Source organism: Mytilus edulis, chromosome 12 (assembly GCF_963676685.1).
Source record: "Mytilus edulis chromosome 12, xbMytEdul2.2, whole genome shotgun sequence".
Lineage (NCBI taxonomy): Eukaryota > Metazoa > Mollusca > Bivalvia > Mytilida > Mytilidae > Mytilus > Mytilus edulis.
Window position 1 is genome coordinate 163,588 of NC_092355.1, and position 24,262 is coordinate 187,849.

General features: G+C 34.7%; 4 protein-coding genes across 4 annotated transcripts; 1 reads left to right on the top strand and 3 right to left on the bottom strand.

Moving 5' to 3' along the window:
- The first annotated feature begins 509 nt into the window (after positions 1-509).
- LOC139499295 (uncharacterized) lies at positions 510-3,611 on the top strand. The gene has a single exon (XM_071287964.1). It carries the CDS (start codon positions 510-512, stop codon positions 3,609-3,611), a length of 3,102 nt encoding a protein of 1,033 aa, XP_071144065.1.
- Positions 3,612-10,255: 6,644 nt separating this feature from the next.
- Positions 10,256-11,512, bottom strand: LOC139499296 (uncharacterized). The gene has a single exon (XM_071287965.1). The coding sequence runs from the start codon at positions 11,510-11,512 to the stop codon at positions 10,256-10,258; it is 1,257 nt and encodes a 418-aa protein (XP_071144066.1).
- Positions 11,513-11,693: 181 nt separating this feature from the next.
- LOC139499297 (E3 ubiquitin-protein ligase Midline-1-like) lies at positions 11,694-12,182 on the bottom strand. The gene has a single exon (XM_071287966.1). It carries the CDS (start codon positions 12,180-12,182, stop codon positions 11,694-11,696), a length of 489 nt encoding a protein of 162 aa, XP_071144067.1.
- A 2,574-nt stretch (positions 12,183-14,756) lies between these two features.
- LOC139499354 (tripartite motif-containing protein 59-like) lies at positions 14,757-16,977 on the bottom strand. Its single transcript, XM_071288037.1, has one exon. The coding sequence runs from the start codon at positions 16,952-16,954 to the stop codon at positions 15,032-15,034; it is 1,923 nt and encodes a 640-aa protein (XP_071144138.1). The 5' UTR covers positions 16,955-16,977; the 3' UTR covers positions 14,757-15,031.
- Positions 16,978-24,262: the final 7,285 nt, after the last annotated feature.

Sequence of the window (24,262 nt, forward strand, 5' to 3'; positions counted from 1 at the left end):
CAAATTCTTCTCCTAATTGGCAGAGACCTTATAGAGGCACACCACGTCCTTGACCAGCGCATAGGACCACCAAGAACTCCATATGCACAACAATTGAAACTTGGTTGGGTAGTGATAGGAGAAACCTGCATTAACAAGCAGCACGTACCCTTTGAATTAAATGTTAAAATAACCAACATTTTACCTACAGGACAACCTTCAACCTTTCAACCATGCACAAGCAAGTTTGACATCCGGGAAAATTACACAGACCTTGTAACGAAAGATTTACAATCGCCACTCTTTGAAAAAACAAAGGACGATGATAAGCCTGGACAGTCATATGAGGACAAAATGTTCATGAAGCAGATGGACAACGAATTTGTGAGAGACTCGGAAGGAAGTTGGGTAGCACCGTTACCGTTCCGAGTGCCAAGACAGCCATTACCAAGCAACAGACCACAGGCTCTTCACCGTGCTAACATGTTAGACGCCAGTCTGAATAGAAGCGGGAACATTTTCTTACATTTATGAGTAAAATCTTAGATAATAATCATGCAGAGCTCTCTCCACCATTGCACGAACATGAGGAGTGCTGGTATTTGCCATTGTTTGGTGTTTATCATCCGAAGAAACCCGATCAGATAAGAGGTGTGTTTGATTCTTCCGCCAAATGTAACGGAGTTTCACTTAACAGCGTCCTGCTTACAGGTCCAGACTTGACCAATGATCTCTTGGGAGTATTGCTGCGTTTCAGGAAAGAAATGGTCGCAGTTACTGCAGACGTTCAACATATGTTTCACTGCTTTGTTGTCAGAAAAGACCACCGAAATTATCTGAGATTTTTATGGCAGAAAGACAATGACCTACAGAAGAACCTTGTCGAATACCGCATGAGAGTTCATGTTTTCGGAAATAGTCCGTCACCTGCCGTTGCTACGCTTGGACTCAGAAAAGCAGCGCAAGCATCAGAACAAGAGTTTGGCAGTCACGTGACTAGCTTTGTTACAAGAGACTTCTATGTCGACGACGGTCTAACGTCATGTCCTACTAAAGAGGAAGCTGTTAAGCTCATGAAGGACACACAGCAAGCATTAGCAAAATATGGAAACTTACGCCTTCACAAGTTTGCCTCTAATTGTGCGGAAGTTATGTCTGCATTTCATGTCAGTGATTTGGCTTCAAATCTTAAAGATCTAGACTTAGAATGCGACAGCAAACCCCTACAACGTAGTCTTGGTCTCAGCTGGGACGTAAACACTGATAACTTCTTATTTCAATTATCATCAGAAAACAAACCGATCACTCGGAGAGGAATTTTATCAACGATAAACAGTCTCTACGATCCTCTAGGATTTTTGGCTCCGGTGATTATACAAGGGAAACTCCTATTACGGAAAATAGTATCAGAAACCGTCGATTGGGACCAACCTCTTTCTGATGAGACAGCAGATGAGTGGAAATCTTGGAGAGACACTCTAATTGCTATCGAAACATTGCGCATTCCACGTACCTACGTGCCGTATCTCAGCAAAACCACCACAAAGGAGTTACATGTCTTCTCTGATGCATCAGAAAAAGCCATAGCAGCTGTTGCATATCTACGCACGACCGACAGTAGTGGTGAACCAAACATAGCTTTCATTCTTGGGAAAGCTAAAGTTGCACCAACAAGTGGTCATACTATTCCACGCCTCGAACTATCTGCTGCAGTATTAGCAGTCGAGATAACACAGACCATCATGGATAATTTAGATTTACATATAGACACCGTAAAATTCTACACAGACAGTAAAGTAGTCCTAGGCTACATCAGTAACGAGACAAGAAGGTTCTTTATCTATGTGGCCAATAGAGTAGAGAAAATAAGAAAATTTAGCTCTCCAAGTCAATGGAATTATGTACCAACTAACCGTAATCCCGCAGACTCGGGAACAAGGTCCGTACCTGCTCACGAAATTCATAGCAGCGAATGGTTATTAGGACCAAGACAACTTCTTTTCTCAGAACAAAAGAATTCTGAGGACATATATCAGCTAATAGACCCAGAGGAAGATGGAGAAATACGTGCAACTGTTAATGTTGCAAAAACATTTGCCACACTTGAGCAAAAAGGTATCGGAACTGATAGATTCAACAGATTCTCCAACTGGACATCACTTGTGCGAGCGATAGCCCTTTTGGAACGTTTCTCCCGTTTACACGGGTCAAAACAGACAGCACCAGTGACTTCTCTGGAAGGCTTTTCGAATGCCGAAAATTTCATCTTAATATCTGCTCAATATGAAGTTTACGGAGATGAAATAGATTGCATTAAACGTCAGGAACAAATTCATAAGCGGAGTCCGATAGCTAACCTAAATCCGTTTTTGGACGAACGAGGACTATTACGAGTAGGAGGCCGTATCGCCAAATCTGACTTAAACCTCCGTGAAAAGAAACCATTGATCGTCCCTGGACGCCATCATATAGCGACATTATTAGTTCGATACTACCACAACAAGATAAAACATCAAGGTCGCCATTTCACAGATGGAGCGATTCGATCCGCAGGATTTTGGATCGTAGGAGCAAAACGCTCGATCTCATCTATTATTCACAAATGTGTGACATGCCGCAAACTCAGAGGAAAAACCGAGTATCAAATCATGTCTGATTTGCCAGAGGACCGTCTTGAACCTTCACCTCCGTTTACTAACGTTGGAATAGACACCTTTGGACCCTGGACAATTGTTTCACGTAAAACACGTGGTGGATATGCCAACTCAAAGCGTTGGGCAATTTTATTCACATGCTTAGTGACAAGAGCTATTCACATCGAATTAATCGAGGAAATGAGTTCTTCAGCCTTCATAAACGCTGTCAGGAGATTCGCCGCTATAAGAGGCCAAGTTAAGATTTTCCGATCTGACCGTGGAACGAACTTTATCGGCGCAATCGACGATTTAAAGATTGACTCAATCAACGTTGAAGATGGACCCTTCAAGAACTTTCTGTACAATTCTGGTACAACTTGGATCTTCAATCCGCCGCATTCGTCCCACATGGGTGGAGCCTGGGAAAGAATGATTGGTATCACCAGGAGAATTCTTGATTCTATGCTTCTTAACGCAGCCGGAAGAAGCCTAACACATGACGTGCTCAACACACTAATGGCAGAAGTTTCAGCAATAGTGAACTCTAGACCTCTGGTACCGGTATCAACAGATCCAGAAAATCCGTTAATATTAACTCCGGCTATGTTATTGACACAGAAAACCGACTACATATTCACCTCAGATCATCTCGGAGAATTCGATAAACGAGATCTATGTCTTGCCGAATGGAGACGAGTACAGGCTCTTGCCAGTGTTTTCTGGTCCCGTTGGAGGAAAGAATACCTGCCGTTACTACAACAACGACGAAAATGGACCGAAGATCGCCGTGATCTCATCGAAGGAGACGTCATTCTTCTAAAGGACAAAAACATTTGCCGTACCCAATGGCCCGTTGGAATCATAGTGAACTCATTTAAAAGTTCAGACGAACATGTCCGAAAAGCAGAAGTGCGAGTAATCGTTAATGAGAAAGCCACAACCTACACACGCCCTATCGTGGACATGATTCTTCTCGTAGAGAACAACTCTGTGTAATTATTTGTATATATTATGGATTTATATAGTGACATTCACATGTGGAATACTTGTGGAATAGTGATATCAGATAGACATCAGACGGGGAGTATTCTGTTACACCGTTCCGTAATTTATACAGTTCGTTTGATTATATTCTTAATCTATTTATGTGTTCCAGTCTAGGAGGATTATTCATCTTTAACCTCATAAGAACATTAAAACATCGTATCATCGCTACCTTTCCCCTGCTCACACGGATCTCAAACCGAACATTGCAAGGTCATACCAGTTCTGGAGAACTTTTCAAAGGACAAACGTCATCTAGGACACAATTCGTGGCTAACCACAGAGTGAGTTAACTTTACAACATTGTTTTTGAAGCCTTCAAATTACTCTATACATATTTGAACATTCTCTCCGTGAAACACTGGAAATTTAACTGCTCTTGAAAGTACAACATTTTCTCGGATCCAACGGACTGTGTTATCTATTACCTTTGACATTTCGTTTTAATAACATTAATTGAACACATTGTAAAATTGTATTTTATTTGTTTTTCAGCTTTTTACCATATGTCAGATTGGTTCATAATTAAAGTATCAGCACCTGATAGTCTTTTCTCCTTGAGCCCAATCGTCGGTTATACTTAATGGTCAGGCCATTACAATGAACATTTGTCAAGTAAAGAAGATATGTCTGTGCTCTATAAACATTCGTTAAAATAAACAGAACTCGTTTTTATGAACAATCGTTATGGGAAGAAGAGATGTTGGTGCTATATAAACATTTACAAAATTAAAGGATCATAAAGAACTGTGCGGAAGTCAAACGTTGCGGGAAGACGAAAAAGAACAATGAAAACTCAGAAGATTGTATTACATTTCTGTTTGATCAAATATTGTTTTATTATTTTGAATATATATGTTATAGAATATTTTAAATGAAAAATATTGGAGAACTTGTTTTAAATTTTAGGGAATGGCTATTCATGTTTGAGGGCAAACATTATTTTTCAAAGGTGGGGAGAGTGTAACAAAATGGGGGTTCTTTGAAATGGAACTTGTTTTCCCTAAAATTGTGTGATGATGTTGTTAAAACCTTACCGTTTATTGACTGTTTTTATTTTATATTTCTTGTACAACTTTGTGTAAACATTGTTAACTTTTTATTCTTCTTAACGTCCATGTTTTGAATTTATATTCGGAACTCCCCTCGATTGTTCATATCAAATGAAGTACATAAACGTTTACCAATCGTTCCGAACATTATTTTGGTAATTACCAATTCCGGTTTTGGTAGTTTAGGTATTTTTCACCACTGGTAAATGGTAAACCATTTAGGTAATATTTTACCATAGTATAAATACATTGGAGCAAGCCAAAAAGGCTTCAGTACGACTTTACCCTGGGCAAGTGACACACGCTAATTCCAAGCGATTGAATAACCAGAAATAACCAGACTATTTCCGTATAATGTTGGCTTGTTAGTTCCATAACAAGTTGTATTTAGAGAATTACTTCTCGAGAGAAACGTTATCAGTTTTGACATTGAATTTCCGTTACCATTTGCCGATTACCAAACTATCTTGTTCGTAAACTTTCTAGGTATTTATGTATTATAGTTCCGCTATCCATTTTCTTTACGATATTCTAATAAAGTAAGGTATTTATTTGTTAAACTAGAATCCTGTTACTTAAGTTATTTATTATGTCTACGAATTGCTGATATTTATTGCACGTATAAAATACAAGTTGATTTTTATTCGACGAGTCTGTTATTCTTACAAAAACCTAAACGGAACTAAACTAAGATCTATCAGAATACCACAACGTACCACAAAACCTATACAGAACCAACTGTAGATTACCCGAATACCACGATACCAGAGAACCACGTTACCAAAGAAGAGTCGCCAGTTATAACTTTAGTTCATATATTCCAGTCTTATAGCAACACACTAAGGGTTCCAATATTTATAGTTAACACCAAAGCTTGACCGCTCGGTTATCGTTACAATATGTATACATCCCACACGGTACAATTGAGGCCATACTTTGAGATTGGTTTTACTGCCGGTTGTATATTCAGTTGATCATTGGGATTAACTCAGTTTGATCAATTAAGAGGTATGTCCCTTAATGATGATATCTTGTAGAAAAGACCCGATTCAAAAGGTAAAAATAAAAATCGATAGGATGTTGGAGTGTACTGATTGATAACAATGTTTTATTTGTTATTGGATTTGAACAAGAAGTGTATCGATTTGATAAGTTATAACGACCTTTTCAACTGAATTATACAGTTTTTGGTTAGATGTATCAGTGAAATTGGTTAATGTAATAAACCTTACAATTTGGAAATATCTGGATTTCTCATTCCATAGTTACGGGTTAAGGTTATGCATGTATTTCTACACCGAAGTATATCGCAGTGCTAGTTTTTTATAGCCCCGTTCACTAGATGGGTCAAATTATAACAGCACCATGTGCTCTTGGTGCAGATATGCATCATTCATGATTAAGGTTTAAAGAATTTTCGTGTGCCGATGTTTTATAAACAAGGTAATGTCTTAGCAGTAGAATGTGTACACTTGCCTATTCCCTATTGATTTACGGCTTCACTGGATTACCATGAAGGGTGTCACTAGAGGAGCAAAAACGCAGACCTTTTTGGATCATCTTAGTTTATAACCATTTTTTGCATGGTTAATAGCTCAATCTCATTTTTTTTCTGTGAGTGATTTTAGGACTTTTGTGTTGTTTAAGTTTTGATTTTTTGTTAAGCCTTGTTGTCAGTCTTTCTTTTACTTTTAGATTTTAATAGCGTTAATGGAGTCTTCGAACTTCTTCATTCACAGATCAAGATTCAGAAGGTGTTAAACTCTGCACATTTTAATTTATTCCTTATTTGAACAACGGCTATAGTTTTTATACGCCCGTCAAAATTTTGACGGGACGTATTATGGTATACAAATGTCCGATGTCCGTCCGTCTGTCCGTCCGTCTGTCCGTCCGTCTGTCTGTCTGTCTGTCCGGCGTAAACATGTCGCACCGTAACTTGAGAACGACTTATCTAAATTTCATGAAACTTAATATAGTTGGTTTTGATGATGGTCAAATGATCTGTATACATTTTGGTGAAAATAAGATTTAAACTTTTTGAGTTACGGCACTTTGTAACTAAAACAGGGGTGTGTTTTTTCACATGTCGCACCGTATCTCAAAAACGATTCTTGATTATTGCTTAAAACTTTACACACTTCTTAGTTATATTAATCTTAATATCTGTATACTTTTTGGTCATGATTCAAAATTTCATTTTTGAGTTATTGAGTATTTTGTAATAAAATTAACGGTATCAATTTTCTTGCACCAGATGCGCATTTCGACAATACATGTCTCTTCAGTGATGCTCGTGGCCAAAATATTTGAAATCCAAAGCTTATATAAAAGATGAAGAGCTATAATCCAAAAGCTCCAAAAAGTATAGCCAAATCATGTAAAAAAGGGGGAGGGTTTTTTACATGTCGCGCCGTATCTCAAAAACGATTTATGATTATTGCTTAAAACTTTACACACTTCTTTGTTATATTAATCTAAAGATCTCTATACTTTTTGGTGATGGTTCAAAATTTCATTTTTGAGTTATTGAGTATTTTGTAAAAAAGGGGAGGGTTTTTTTTACATGTCGAGCCGTATATCAAAAACAATTTATGATTATTGCTTGAAACTGTATACACTTCTTTGTTATATTAATCTAAAGATCTGTATACTTTTTGGTTTGATTCAAAATTTTATTTTAGTGATATTTGTAAAAAAAAAACATTTGGGTTTCACATGTCCCGCCGTGTCTTAAAAGCAATAAATGGTAATTGCTTAAAACTTTCTCAGAAACTATTTATGATTATTGCATAAAACTTCCACACAAGAAGTCGGGCGTATCATGCGCTCATGGCGCAGCTGTTTATTAAACTATGATATTTTTATTTACCAAATGTGTTTATATATATCATGTTTTCATATTATAAAAATGATACGGTTTATACATTTTAGACCTATAACTGAGCCAAACATGAATAAAATGACTTTTTAGGTGAGCAGGAACGAAGTTAGAATGGAAGGTCCAATGATACGTCAAAATCAGCTGTCAGTGATTATGTTGTATGAATCTTGCTGTATGGAAATAATCTCATCATAGATACCAGATACAGCTAAGGTAATCCACTCCTGAGTTAGAAAATCCTTACCTTAGCTGTTGTTGGCAAAACTTTTAGTAATTTTGGTCTTTCGTGCTTTTGAACTTCGTCTTTTATTTGGCCTTTAATACTTTGTTGGATTCGAGCGTCATTGATGAGGCTTTTGCAGACGAAACGCGCGTCTGCCGTATATACAAAATTTAATCCTGGTACTTATAATGAGTTTTTTAGTATTAAAAAAAATCAAGTTTTGTAACAGTTAATTTATAATTATGACCATATCGATGATAATTCATGTGAAGTCACTAATCATTCGCGTAAAGGTGTACCACTACTAATTCGGGCCCGGCCAGAAAGCACATACCAGAAAGTAGTACATATTTAACACAAAATAGTTCCTACGCATGAGTGTAACTTTCAAAAGATGTAGAAAATGAAAGTTGAAGGACTGATGATCATTGTAGAACACTTTTGGACTTTTAATTTTGAATATTAAAAAAACTGCACAAATTTTAAAAAGAGGGTACATTTTGTCTGTTTGTCAGATCTGAAGTACCTGTTTTGATACATCCGAAGTTCCGGGAACCTGTTTTTTCTTATATGCCATTAAAGGTATGTTGATTTTTTCAGTACAAGACACCATAACGTGTTGCTGTGACATGCAATAATTGCCACTTTATTTGAACTTAAAATAAAAGAGGTGTGCCTGCTTGAAACGGATGAATGTAACATAGAAAGCAATGGGACCATGAATTAGTGGTGTACTTCCTAAACACAAACAGTGACCACTGGAGAATGACTGACGAGGGCATCGTGATAGGGGATAGCTCTAAGTGACAAAAACCGCTAAATAAATTCGACGTCGAAGGAAGAAAGCTTGACTGTGACAGTAGGTCTATACTGGTTCTGCCAATAGTAAAACACTGTTTGATCAATCGTCTCATGTTCCTCTAGCTCCGATGTGTTTTTGAGTGTCGATGAAGATATGTCTGAAACGATCTATGTCACTCGTGTAATTTTTCAAATATGCTTTTGTGTATTTCATAGTACTTTTTGAGACATGGTTTGTTCACGTCAATTTTTAAATTTGTCAAGAGATTCCATTCTTTTTCTGTTTCTGATTTGCTTAATTGTATTTTGATTCTTCGTCAGTACATAATCGACAATACCTTTCGATAGTTGCATACTAGTACACCAAATATTGAAATTAAACTGACATTGCCATGGTTAAACAAGACAAGGACAAACAATAGTACACAAAACACAAGATAACTAAGGACCGAGCAACACAAACATAGTAATAGTATCTGAGAAATAGGCCTAACAAAATGTTGAACAATGCATCGAGAGTAAAGTCCGGTTAACCATGTCGGACGGAATTATGAACTTCATAATCTATCGATACACCAATTTTAGTTTACCTATTACATGGAGGATCTGGTATTGAACTTTTCTTGAAGACTAAAGTATTGACAGGAGATCATAGTCAGGCGAACTCTGTCTGACAGACATATCTTTGAATGATTCTATATATCAAATAAATTACATAACTCATAACTGAAACATAATACTAAATTAGAGGCGAACGAATACTAAAGGGACATAGGAACTTGTCAGTCGAAAAGATAAAGACAACAGTAGTTAACCACTGTTTAAAAGCCATCAATCGATAAAGAGACAACAATTCCGGGTTACAAACAAAAACTTAGGGAAACACATCAAATATAAGAGGAAAACAACGGAACAACAGAAACACTGAACTGTAACAAAAACAAACGCCAACAAAGATAGAAACAGTATTTGATAATAACTGCCATATACCTAGCTTGGTCAGGACATATAACTAAAAAACAAATTAGCAGAACCTAATGTGGATTCTATTATTTATTTCAATATTAGTATACCTGAAAACTAATTTGGACATCTGTAAGACCTTTCTCGCCTTAATTTTGAAATTGAAAATGGAAATGGGGAATATATTCTACATGTTTCCTTCTATAAACCTTTTATAATCTTAAATGATACAATCAGTTAATAACTAAAATGGAAAATATTTTGTTATTCTGGTTTCTATAAATGAACACGATCTGGCTATCCATCAGGAAAGAAAGAAATTTTGATAGAAAATAAGGAATCGAAACTCTATCCCATAATATATTTGTTATTCTTGTTTAAATATATTTCATATAAACTTATATTCAGATACTAAGAATCAACACAAAAAACAACTATCAATTACTTTATTGTTTTATCCTTGACACGTTCTCCGCACATGATAGAGAGTTCAAAACGCAATGTCAAATATTGTAATCACACTACAAACCGCTTCTCTGCTTTAAGAAGGTAAAGTAATGACTATATCCTATGTCAATTATTCGATATCTACAAGAAATGGTCTCATACTCAATGCAGGTAAACTTTGTTCCCTTCGCATGTCAGTTTCAAATAGTTCTTTTACTAAATAAATCTAATCAATTTCACACACAAGGACTTTAGTAACACTATCAAATGTTAGTAGAAATCTGTTACTGTTTGGCTGGAACCGTATTACCCAAGGTGCAGCTGTGATGGTATTGTCTAACTCCGATACGGGAATGATTCTTACGAGTTGTCCAGTAGAGGTCAACTGATGAATGTTTTTAGAACCATATCCAGTGATATAAATGTTCCCGTCACTATCAACGTCCTGCCAATACGGGTATTGTAAACAAGTATTACTATACGTAAAGCTTTTTCCACCACTGCTATCTCTTTTAATAGAATTTCCACTTTCCCAGTATATGTACTCATTTTTCTTGTAACAATAAACATGCCTAATATCTGTCACTGTTTGTTTACTTCTAACTACTGTACCATTTTCAGCGTTTAACCAAGATATGTTGCTGCTATAAGCAGTAACAAATTCGTTTTCACAGAACGAAATACCACACACAGGGTTGCTTATATTTAATGTCTTGGAAATAGTCAGCGGTTTGACGTTAATAAGAAAAATATTCTGTGAATTAGACGACACAGCGACTGTTTGGTCATCCACTTTAGCTATGTCTGTTACATCGTGAGGAATATCTAACTGTTCTTGTTGCTTCCCTTTGTTGTCGTAGTACACGATCTTTTGTTGTGTATGATGGGTCAAAATAATATCATTATTGAAGAATATTCCACTAACAGCATTTATTGTTACATCAATTGTGAAAGCTATTCCGATTTTTCCTGTATGGAAATTTGTTATCTTCATTCCGGTGAAAGAACATATAGAAGGGCGTTGTTGATCAAAAATGAAACTGCCGAGAGAGGTAATGTTTGAAATTATATCTTTATGTTCAAACTTTACGGATATAGTCCTTATTTCACGTAGAAGTTTAGAAATGTCATTTTCAGTTTGAGGAAGGTTGTTTAAAATCTCGTCCATCTTTACCAGACATTGTATTTCTGACCCTTGAGATATACAAGCTTCGAATAAACTCTTCCAGTTATCAACTATATTCTTTAGGCTGGACAAATCTGTTGTTTCGTCATCAAGCTTAATTGAGTTTTCTTTTCTGCTACTGTTAACCTCATCCCGATGTTTTGCCTCCAGTTCATCTAAATGTTTAAAAACTTTTTCTCGCAATGTTATGATTTCTTGTAGAACGGTTTCTATGCCATTTTCAAAGTTTTCTTTATTAGTTTTTTGGTTTTGAAGAACTTTACCTAATGTGTTACTTGTTTCTGTCAACTTTGTCATCAGGTTTTTAGCTATATCGGATTCTTTTATCCCAGTCACTGCTTTATCAATAGTGACAACCTGTTCACATTTTCTGTGATGGACCGTGGCGCAAACTGTACAACAAGGCTTTGAATGATCCTGACAGTAAACTTCTATCGTCTTGTCGGGATGTTCTTTACATGTGACATGCGCATATAGACTAGAAGTTGAAGTTTCTGCATTGATATCGGTGATTGGATATTATCTTATGACTCCTCGACATTTTGAAAATTCTGTGGGCTTTTCTGCACGTTTCACAGTATGCCTCTTCACAAACAGTACAGAAGAAAATGGCTTTCTGTTTGTCCTGTTCACAAGTATCACACAGCTTATCGGGTTTCTGTAATTCCCTTTTATCTATAAGTGATATAATAAGATGGTTCCCGGGTAAATTATTTGCCCAAATGTCTGGCTTCTCATCATTTTCATCTATTGGCACAGATCGACGACATACTGGACATTTGAATCCACTTGGGTTATTGTCTTTCACAGTTGAAACAATGTATGTATTAATACACGACTTACAAAACGTATGCAGACACGGCAGATACTTAGGTTCTTTGAAAATCTCTAAACAGATTGTACAAGTTAGTAGATCATCAAAATCTTCTTTCAACTTTTCTCCTTTCACCTCCACCGACATCGCCATTTTGTTGTATCTTGAAAACTTCCTGGTCCAAAGATCAGTTATGACTATAATCGGATATCTATATATAGCTTGCTTACCTTGACTGGTTTAAACACGTGAACATCATTATCATGGTCCGTATTGTACTGATATCACCTGATATGGTTTCTACATTTGAATTACTATCAATATTCTACATTATATTGATTTTAGTCAAAAATCAAGGTTGAGGAAATTTCTTTTTTTTTATTCTATCACAGTAGAAAATTTCCCTAAACGGTTTGTTTTCTTGAATACTTTGGACTAATTTATTTTCGTGGCTATCAATTATCGTAGATTTAGGAAAACTTACATTTTCGTGGATATTTAATTTTTTAGTTTATCAAATTTTTGGTCCTCAATGCTTTTCAATTTTTTACTTGTTTGGCTTTATAAATATTTTGGTCTGAGCGTCACTGATGAGTCTTATGTAGACAAAACGCGCTTCTGGTGCATTGAATTATAATACTGGTACCTTTGATAACGTTCTGCAAACAAAAGCCTATAGAAAATTTATAGTGCGTTGAGCATTTCAATAAGTGGTTCAGCTGTACCCATAAAACTAGCGATAATTGGTGTCCAATGAATAATAGTGATTCAACAGTTGTTCCAACTTAATCGACATTTGTAGATTGACTGATTGATTATTAAATTTATGTAACTATCGTCCAGTGTCAATGTTTTTATGTAACTATCGTCCAGTGACAATGGTTTTATGTAACTATCGTCCAGTGACAATGGTTTTATGTAACTTTACGTGCAGTGACAATGGTTTTATGTAACTATCGTTCAGTAAAAATGTTTTTATGTAACTATCGTCCAGTGACAATGTTCTTATGTAACTATCGTCCACTGACAATGGTTTTATGTAACTATCGTCCACTGACAATATTTTTATGTAACTATCGTCCAGTAACAATGGTTTTATGTAACTATCATCCACTGTCAATGGTTTTATGTAACTTTCGTCCACTGACAATGATGTTATGTAACAATCGTCCACTGAAAATGGTTTTATGTAACGTTACGTCCAGTGACCATGGTTTTATGAAACTATCGTCCAGTGACAATGGTTTTATGTAACTATCGTCCACTGACAATGGTTTTATGTAACTATCGTCCACTGACAATGGATTTATGTAACTATCGTCCACTAACAATGGTTTTATGTAACTATCGTCTAGTGACAATGGTTTTATGTAACTATCGTCCAGTGACAATGGTTTAATGTAACTGTACGTCCAGTGACAATGTTTTTTTTGTAACTTTACGTCCAGTGACATTATTGATGTTTTATGCATGTTAAGGACAAAAACTATAAGTAGTTAAAATGGTCAAGACAATACCTGCTTTTAAAGGTTGGGGATTATTTTTTCTCTTTTCTTTATATTTCATCAGCACCTCATTCTCTATTCTTTATTTTTTCGACCTATTTTTCTCTTTAACTTTTTTTTTTGGGGGGAGGGGTATTTTGGTCTACACGTTCTGTCCAGTATTTTGTATGCCGTAATCCAATCTAGACCGTTATACGTAGATCAGTCGTCCATTAGAAGGTCATTAGAAAAAGTCAATGAGTATGATGACAGATATAAAGAGTATCGAAACGGTACCTTCGGGCCCATAAACGAGAGTTTGTAAGGGTGGTTTATATACATGATACATATAATTTAATGCTAAAACTCTGACCATACGGGACTACAAATTTATACATCCTTTACGGCACAATTGAGCCCATACTTTGAGATTGGTTTTATTGCCGGTTTTATATCCATTTAATCATTTGGGATTCACTCAATTTTATCAATTACGAGTTATTTCTCTTAATGATGCTATCTTGTAATATAGAGCTGATGCAAAAAGCAAACATTAAATCAATTGGTTGTGGGATGAGTACTGATTGATAACATGCTGTTTTATTATGTAATTTCATGAATGTGACCTACCGAATTAGACTATTTACCGGATTTGTAATCACATAAGCAACACGACGGGTGCCACATGTGGAGCAGGATCTGCTTACCCTTCCGGAGCACCTGAGATCACCCCTAGTTTTTGGTGGGGTTCGTGTTGTTTATTCTTTAGTTTTCTATGTTGTGTCATATGTACTATTGTTTTTCTGTTTGTCTTTTTCATTTTTAGCCATGGCGTTGTCAGTTTGTTTTAGATTTATGAGTTTGACTGTCCCTTTGGTATCTTTCGTCCCTCTTTTGAAGAGCATTGAGGATCCAAAATTCTAAAAAGTTGTGCCGAATACAGCTAGGTAATTTATGCCTGGGATAAGAAAATCCTTAGTTTTTCGAAAAATTCAAATTTTAAATACACACAAAATTATTAAACGCATCAACAAACTACACCCACTGAACATCAGATTTCTGACTCAAGATAGGTTCAAACAATGTTTCGTTTTAAACGTTTTATCATTTGATTGAATTCTCCATTATAAATTATTGAATCCTTTCATATCTAGAATTAAACATATTTTGCTGCTATGGTTACTTTAAATACACACAATTTGGATATCCATCGGAAAAACAAAACAAAAGAGATAAAAATTGAATCTAATTTCAATCCTATATATTTTTTTTATTCTTGTTTAAATACATTTGATATACACTTATAAGAGAGATATTAAGTATCAACACAAAATACAACTATCAGTTATTATATTGTTTTATCCATGACACTGACTATTTCTTCACATGATAGAGAGTTCAACATAACGCAATATCAAAGATTGTAATCACAACAACAAATCTGCAAGATATGGACTCATACTCCCAGAAGCACAGCTTTGTTTCCTTCGCTTCTTATTATTCTACTTTTGAATGAATCTAATCAATTTCACACACAAGGACTTTAGTAGCACCATTATTAAATGTCAGAAGAAATCTGTTACTGTTTGGCTGGAACCGCATTACCCATGGTTTAGCTGTGATGGTATTGTCTATATCTGATATAGGAATGATTTGTACGATTTTTCCAGTAGATGTTAACTGATGAATGTTTCTGGAATCATATCCGGTTGTATAAATGTTCCCGTCGCTATCGACGTCCTGGAAATAAGGACTTTGTAACAGACTATGATTGTACGTAAATCCTTTTCCTTCATTGCTATCTCTTTTTATAGAATGTTCACTTTCCCAATATATGTAATCATTTTTCTTGTAGCAATAAACATATATCGTGTCTGCTGTTGTTTGTTGACTTCTAACTACTGTACCATTGTCAGCGTTCAAAAACGATATTTTACTACTATAAGCAGTTATATATTCATTTTCACAGATTGAAATACCCCACACAGGATTGTTTATATTTAATGTCTTAGAGATAGTCAGCGGTTTAACGTTCACAACAAAAATCTTCTTTGCATTAGACGATACAGCGACTGTTTGATCATCCACTTTAGCTATGTCTGTTACATTATGAGGAATACATAACTGCTCTTGTTGTTTTCCTTTGTTGTCGTAGTACACGATTTTATTTTGTATACAATGGGTCAAAATAATATCATCATTAAAGAATATCCCACTAACACCATTGATTGTCACATCAATTGTGAAAACTTTTCTGATTTTCCCTGTACGGAAATTTGCTATATTTTTTCCGGGAATAGAACATGCAGAAGGCCGATGCTCATCAAAAATCAAACTGCCGAGAGAACTAATTTCTGAAATGATATCTTTGTGTTCAAACTTTACGGATATAAATCTGATTTCACGTAGAAGTTTAGAAATGTCATTTTCAGTTTGAGGAAGGTTGTTTAGAATCTCGTCCATCTTTACCAGACATTGTATTTCTGATCCTTGAGATACACAAGCTTCGAATAAACTCTTCCAGTTATCAACTGTATTCTTTAGGCTGGACAAATCTGTCGTTTCGTCATCAAGCTTAATTAATGTTTCTTTCCTGCTACTGTTAGCTTCATCCTGAAGTCTTTGCTCGAGTTCATTTAAATGTTTACAAACGTTTTCTCTCAAACGTGTGATTTCTTGTAGAACTGTTTCTATGCCACTTTCAAAATTTTCCTTGTTAGTCTTTCGGTTCTGAAGAACTTCACCCAATGTGTTACTCGTTTCTGTTAATTTCGTCATTAGGTGTTTTGCTTTTTCTGATTCTTTTATCCCAGTCACCGCGTGATCAATAGTGGTAACTTGTTCACATTTTCTGTGGTGGACAGTGGCACAAACTGTACAACAAGGTTTGGAATGATCATGACAGTACACTTTGATAGTCTCGTCAGGATGTTCTTTACAAGTGACATGTGCATAAAGACCGGAAACGGTAGTGTCTGCATTGATATCTTTAATGTGTACTAATTTATGACTTTTTGTTATTTTGTAAATGGTGTGGCCCCTTCTGCACGATTCACAATATGCCTCTTCACAAACAGTACAGAATGAAATAGCTTTCTGTTTGTCCTGGTCACAAGTATCACATAGCTTATCGGGTTTCTGTAATTCCCTTTTATCTATAAGTGACACGATAAAATGGTTCCCGGGTAAATTATTGGCCCATTTGTCAGGCTTGTCATCATCTATTGACACAGACCGACGACATACGGGACATTTAAACTCACTTGGGTTATTGTCTTTCACGGTTGAAACAATATATGTATTGATACACGACTTACAAAACGTATGCAGACACGGCAGATACTTAGGTTCTTTGAAGATCTCCAAACAGATTGTACAAGTCAGCAAATCTTCAAAATCTTCTTTTAACTTTTCTCCTTTCACCTCCGCCGACATTGCCATTTTGTTGTAACTTTCAAACTTCCCTGTCCAAAGATCGATCGAACATATTTATAGCCTGCTTACCTTGACTAGTTTAACACATGACTCTTGTTATCAAAACACATGATACATAAGGATAAAATTGTTTTAGGGAATTCGGTGATTGCTATACTACAGACAAATAAATGCAGTGTGAATGTATCATTTTGTAGCACATAATGTATATTATGTTTAGTTACATAATTGAAAATAACATGAATAAAGAATATTGCAAAGCTAATTATAGGTAAATGATAACATATAAAGTTTGAAATACAATTAGCTAGGTAAATGAAACTAAATAAAACATTTAAGACACAAACTATTAACCATAGATTGATTTTAAAAACATTGCTATGATAAATACAATATACTGCTGGCTACCGTTCATAATGTTGCTTCTGGGGTAACGTATTCTGCATTGCCAATATAGATGAAAATTACAGTTTATATAGTCAAAGTGAACTGCCCAACTAGCCAGAACCAGATAAAACAACTATTAGAAAATTAATTGTCACATATCCAGTGGTGAGTAAATTTAAAAGAACCTAAATTGGATTCACTGAACCATATAATACTAAATGTGTTTAATATAGTAAGATCATTATAACATAAGAGTAACATAGATAGAAACGAAGTAAAAAGTTGGGAATATTATCGAAAAGATAAATTGTACATAAATGAACTTGTACACATTACTTAAAGAGGGACGAATTTACCAGAGGGACAGTCAAACCCATAAATTTAGAAACAACATGACAACGCTATGGCTGAAAAAAGGAAAAGGACAATTAATAGTACAGAAGACACAACATAGAACACTAAAGACTAATCAACATGAATCCCACCAAAATCTGGGGGTGATCGCAGGTGCTCCGGAAGGGGTAAGCAGATCCTGCTCCACATGTGGCACCCGTCGTGTTGCTAATGTTGTTACAAATTCAAAAACTAGTCAAGTTCGGTAGGTCACACTCGTGAAAAGGGGAGGATATTGTAGCTACGACATAAGGAAGATATTCGATATCATCTGTGAAACGTTTATTCCATAACGGTCAACCAACTAGTGATGGCAATAATTTTGCAATGTTTTACTATATTTCTGTGGCTTATGTGTAAATAAACGATACTCCTGTTGATACCTCCAGTGGTGGATCCAAAACTTTTCATCAGTGGAAGGGGGCACTGCTTGACATAAAAGGTACCGCTCCAGTCATGATTCAGTTATTTCCAATATAACCAACCAAATTTCCTTGTTCAAAGATCAGTTATAATTCTGTTCGAATATATATAGCCTGCTAACATTTGACTTGTTTTAACACGTGACCTTCATATATTATTATGGTACATATTATCCTGAAATCTTCTTTATTACGCAGCGAGGTTAAGGCACATTGAAAGAAAATCAATCAAATTTGGCCATAATTTGTATCAACCAAAATTACACTGTTTATCACCAATAACTTTCGTTAAAATTATATGTCAATGTTTTTATTTCCATAAAACATACAAATTAACAGTTTTATTACATTGTACAGTTTTACGGTAAAGTGAAAGTAGTCACGTGACCACAAATCCACAAACAACATAATCGATCACAAAAGTGAAAAGTGCAGGTTGAAGATAGCCACGTACAAATGCCAACTTTGGAATTTTAGAAACTGCTAGGTCTACTTTTTATAAAAACTGCTGGTACAAGTTGATTTTTAATTTGTAAGATGAAAAACGAGTCACTTTTATGAGTAAAATGGTTTTATAAACAACAACAATACCTTTCCAATGGCGCTAGAAAAATGAACCACAATTATTTTGATTTGTAACAGCACTTTCTTTAAATTTCAACATCTGCTGAATCCATACATGCCCGAAACTAAGACGTACTTATCGATCTTCAACCTGCACTTTTCGTTTAAAAAAATGTTGTTGGATGTGTTTTTATTTTCAGAGATAAACACAAACGCACCAAAGACGTAGAACAGCAAACACGGAATAAAACAGGTCTCATCCAGAAACCGGACAGTTGGTTGGCGGCAAACTTTCAATTGTTAATACAATTTTGTTTTATTATAACAATCGATTAAACATTTGTTTTTTTGTTTATCATGTTCAAATCATTTTCTTAAAAAATAAAATGAAATTATTTGAATGTCCAAAAGTTTTCCCGGTTTTCTTGGGAGATTCCAATACATAGGAGGTCGTGCAGGATAAATAACAATCAAAAATAATATCCGAAAACTTCCAAGCCATCACAAATAATTAAAGACAAATGTCCTAGACATACAATAGCTATCCTATGCAGCACGTGTCCTACAACATTCGTATACCAATTGATCAATTACGAAATTTATTTTTATGTTGAACCCTCAAATACCGGAGTGAACTGCACCAACTATATTGAAGATGGAGGAAAGCATATGATACAACTAGCACCAGGGAAAAACAATCCATCATCATCTCATTTCGATTTATATTTATATCAAAACTTGTATTCTTGAGGCAGTAGTTTTCAACAACATATATCGCAAATTTTATTGAAAAACTATCTAGAGTTATAGAGAAATCCCGCAAGACATCGCGAAAATTATTTCCCCGCTCATCTGGACACCACCACCATTCAGTAATTATCTTAATAATCAATATGATTATGCCAGTTTTTGAACTGTTTATATTAACTTACCTTCCATTGATAAATAAAATTCTGGAGTAAATCAGTTCAATTCAAATTTCTATGAAAAAGAGTTAAAAAGGGGGAGGGGGTAATATCACCAAAGCTATATGTTCAGAAGATCTCCGAAGGTTGAGAACATCTGTAAAGTTTATGCTTTAATCCTTTTTGTATCTCCATCAGCCACCCACCTTAGTTATACATTTATAAATGTCTATCCCAAAACAGAACAAGTTTCAACATTACTTGTAATTTTAATTCCTTTTGTTAGTCTTATGGCATATACATGCACCATTGCATTCTTCTAAAACCAGGCTTTTTTACATAGAAGTTTAAGACACATGCTCCTGCTTTTGGGAGTCATAGCTCTGAATTTGCTTCCAACTTCCAGGTCAAGAACTATTAGGATTGCTCAATTCCTTTTTAATATATAGTATATTATACTGAAGCACATTGCAAGTGGCAAATATTAAATATATTTACCACCAAAACAAATTGTCCACTGGTAATTAGTATTGATAGAGCTGAAATAATTAATAACATAACACCATTTCAATTTAATGCAATTTTTTTTCCAACATGAAAATGCATACCTTATAATGCAGACAAAATTAACACATTTCCGTAAATGAAAAATATTTGCAACTTGTAAGCATAACAGGTGCTTTAGTGTAATTATCAACAAGACAGCAACTAATTACAAAATACATTAATGAGTTACTACATAGAACATCATTAAGGCAGCAACCCAACTACAAAATACATTTAAGAAACAGTAACACTATGAATACAGAAATAAAACTGCTATTAAATGCATTATATATTAGCATGGCATCACACAAACTATTAAAGAGCATCAATAAGACAGAAACCCAGCTATAAAATATATCATTTAAACTATACAATACACCAATAAGACAGAAACCCAGCTATAAAATATATCATTTAAACTATACAATACACCAATAAGACAGAAACCCAGCTATAAAATATATCATTTAAACTATACAATACACCAATAAGACAGAAATCCAGCTATAAAATAAATCATTTAAACTATACAATTCATCAACCAAACTATAAAATCTGCTAACCTGGAAGTCATTATTAGGTAAGGTATACTACCCTCCTTTCGAAGTAGCATAGTCCTACGGACTAGATTGGTTATCTGTCAGACTAGTCTACTCTTAGAGGAGGGTAGTTTATCTAACCCAGTGACTTTCAGGTTCAGCTAGAAAGCCAGCCAACCAAAGATATTATCTTTAGCCACATACTCATTGAAATCAACTGTAGAATGCAACTTAATGTAGACTTCATATAATATATATAATGATGTCTCAATGCCAATCATAACACATCTATCTTAAACTAAGTGATTGACTATTTGTTGTTCTTTACAAGGTTTCTGATTTGGGTCAGGAACATTCTTTTTATAATCTTAAGACCTAACCCCTTTTTAAATGTCAGCAACAATAGAGAACAAACAATAAAACAAGTGCAACAAAGCATCTTTATATCAAACATTTCCAATGACACCAACAATAATCAAAATACAATTATAAAAAAAAAAAACAAGCAGAAAAGTACATCTTAAGACATGTAATAAACCATAGAATAAACATCTGTTACTTTGAAAAATTTATAACAAGTCTTTTTTTTTATTACAATTTCCATTTATTTATGATTGATTGATCCTGGGTTTATGCTCATTGTTCAAGGTCATATAATAATCTTTAATTGCTTATTTCTGTCAGTTGGTCTCTGGTCCAGTTTTCTCATCAAGTTATTAGCAATCATACCACATCAAAAGATATAAATCCAATAAATTTTAAGCCATCTTGCCAGGAAATACCCAAACTCACAGCCTATTGGCTGTCAAAATTAAATTATATTTCAACAATATACTATTGTAATGGGCATTGTGCTTATTTGCAAAAAAATCCAAATTAATTTTTCTCCATAAAGTTAATTGTGTACACACTATAAAAAAAAAGACAAAAAATTTAAATTCTACAATACAGCCTCAAGAATACATGATTTTATAATTAATAGGTAGCTGTAAATAAACCACACAATGAACATTTGTAACTTTGGCAAAGTCATTAATACAAGGGCAACCAAAGACCTTTCCTCAATAAATGCCTGGAAGGAGAAAAAAGAAAACAAAAATAAACCCATCTACTCAAGCCATATCAGTCTCCAAGACAGATTTAAAAACTATGAAATATTCATGGACCAATATCCAAAGATGACTAGTATGAACTTCAAGTATTTTAGTTTGAGATATAGAAGGCTTCAGGGGTACAAAACAGAGAAAAAGTATTGGAACAACAACAACAAAGAAGGACAACAAAATAAATTTCTAGAGTACTTTTCTTTCAAAAATTGGCAAAAACTACCCGAGCCGGAGAAAATACAACACACTTTGGAGAATTGCAGGCTTTGCAATACTGTTCACATTGAGCACTCATCACTCCATAAGTCTGCCGCTCCAGAGGTTACAGAACTGACAGCACTTTGTCAGTCTATTACCAACACAATTGTACAACAGAGTACACCTTCATCTAGCCATGGGACAACAACAAAGGGACTGAAGGCTGTACAAAATATAGTTAAAATTGTTCAACCAATGATGGAAAAAAATCTTAACATCAAATTTGAAAACCCAATTAAAGTTTCTTTATCTCCATTGAAAACACCAGAGCAGAAAAGGAAGGAGTTTGAAAGAAACTTAAAAGAAACTAAACAAAAAATGGACGATGCTTTTACTGACGTTGGAGAGGACATTCATGTATTTCTTGCATCCGGAAAATCTTACAATCAGTATACCAGGGACAGAATGTCAACCAGTTTTGAGTCCAAAAAAGTGCCAGTAAAAGGGTCCTGTCTCGGTTAAACAAAGAAAAATCAGGATACAAACCAAAGAAACATCATGGTAAATTTGACAACTACAAGTTTAACAAAGATTTATTTTTACAGGAAATTCAACAAAATCCAGCAGGTAGTACAATTAATTGGTCCCTGTTAGCTAGGAAGTATGACGTTAAATCTAAGAATGGATCAACCCCAAAAAATGCTGGCCAAGTTTTGAAAGAGTATGCAAAAACAAAAAATCCCAATCTAACTCAAAATTTACGATTGCGAAGGATCAGGAGGGCCAAAAAAATAATCATCCAAAAAAAACATAAAAATTTCCCTACCAACCAAGAGACCAGCTAAAAATCTAAAGACAGATATAAAGAGGAAGGTTTCTTCCGGGGAATTATATATTGGAGTACCAGTTGCCCCTAAATCAATAGTTAAAACAAAAATAACAGATGCCGGTACACTTAATCAGGAGAAGGAACAAATATATGGAAGAAAAATTCCAATGCAACATATCAGAAGATCTGCGTTAGAACATCAAATTCAATCTGGAACGCTACGCTTCTTCACCGATGAGGAATACATCAACATATCCGACCAAGAGCTCAGATCACGATTCTTGAGAATCCAGGAGAGTATACCTGAAAACAGAGAAAATGCCATTAGTTTCCTGAAATCTTTGGAACGTACTAGAAGTATAAAAATGGCATGACCATAGTGATATACTCAACCATTCATATGTTTGTTTTATGCTATCTTGGCTTTACGACACAGCTAATTATCTAACCAATCAAGAGTACATGGAAAAATATCCAGAAAGAAAACCTATAAATGTACAAGCAGAGGTTGAAAAACCAAAAATTTATATATTTGGACAATCAGGTAATAGTCCAATAATTTACCACAATTTTTTTAGCACATTGTTAATTCTTTATGAAGCACCTCTTAATAAAGGCCTTGTGCTCCCTTGAGTGAAAGTTGAATTCCTAGCTTGGTCAGACCAAAGACTATAAAATTGGTATTATCTGCATTAATGGGGCTCACAGGTATAAATGTTTTTCTTTTTTTAAATAAGATTTCGCAATTTTTTTTCTATAAATAAACTTAATCCTATATATTTAAATAAATAAAAAAAAAATATGGTGCAACCGTTCATTTAAGCTCTTAATCTGCTTTCCAAAGAGACATGCATTTTTGTAAGGTACTTTTTTCTGTTTAACTATTAAAATAAAAAAAGTTATCAAAATACTTTTTTTCCAATTTTGTTGTACCTTTGAGCCTCTGCATGTGGCATTTAGGACTTAAAGACAAGTCCAGTTTGTCTGTTTTCATAATAATGATGATCCCAAAGTTGCATTTCTTATATTTGTTCTAAAGTAGAATTTTCTCATTTAAATCATTTCATATACTTTGTCAAGGCCTTTAACAGCTAAACGCAGTATTGGTTATTCTCATTATTGAAGGCTGTCAGTGGCCAATTAAAACTTGCATTATTTACCTTTAACAACCTTAAAATAAAAATCTACCAGCTAAAATGCCTAGAATGTGTAGGTAAAGGTAATATCTCTGTGAAATCAGTAAGGTATAAAGGTATACATCCCTCCTTTCTGAGTAGAGTACAAGTTCTTCAGACAGATATATTGGTTATCTGTTTGGACTAGTCTACAATTAAAGATTAAGAAGGTTAATATACCTTATTTAATAACGACTTCATGTTTCAGCTAGCACACAAGCTAAGAAAAGATACTACCTTAACCTACACA

Coding starts and splice junctions, on each gene's coding strand:
- LOC139499295 (XM_071287964.1), top strand. CDS start 510: ATGAGTAAAATCTTAGATAATAATCATGCAGAGCTCTCTCCACCATTG.
- LOC139499297 (XM_071287966.1), bottom strand. CDS start 12,182: ATGGCGATGTCGGTGGAGGTGAAAGGAGAAAAGTTGAAAGAAGATTTT.
- LOC139499296 (XM_071287965.1), bottom strand. CDS start 11,512: ATGACAAAGTTGACAGAAACAAGTAACACATTAGGTAAAGTTCTTCAA.
- LOC139499354 (XM_071288037.1), bottom strand. CDS start 16,954: ATGGCAATGTCGGCGGAGGTGAAAGGAGAAAAGTTAAAAGAAGATTTT.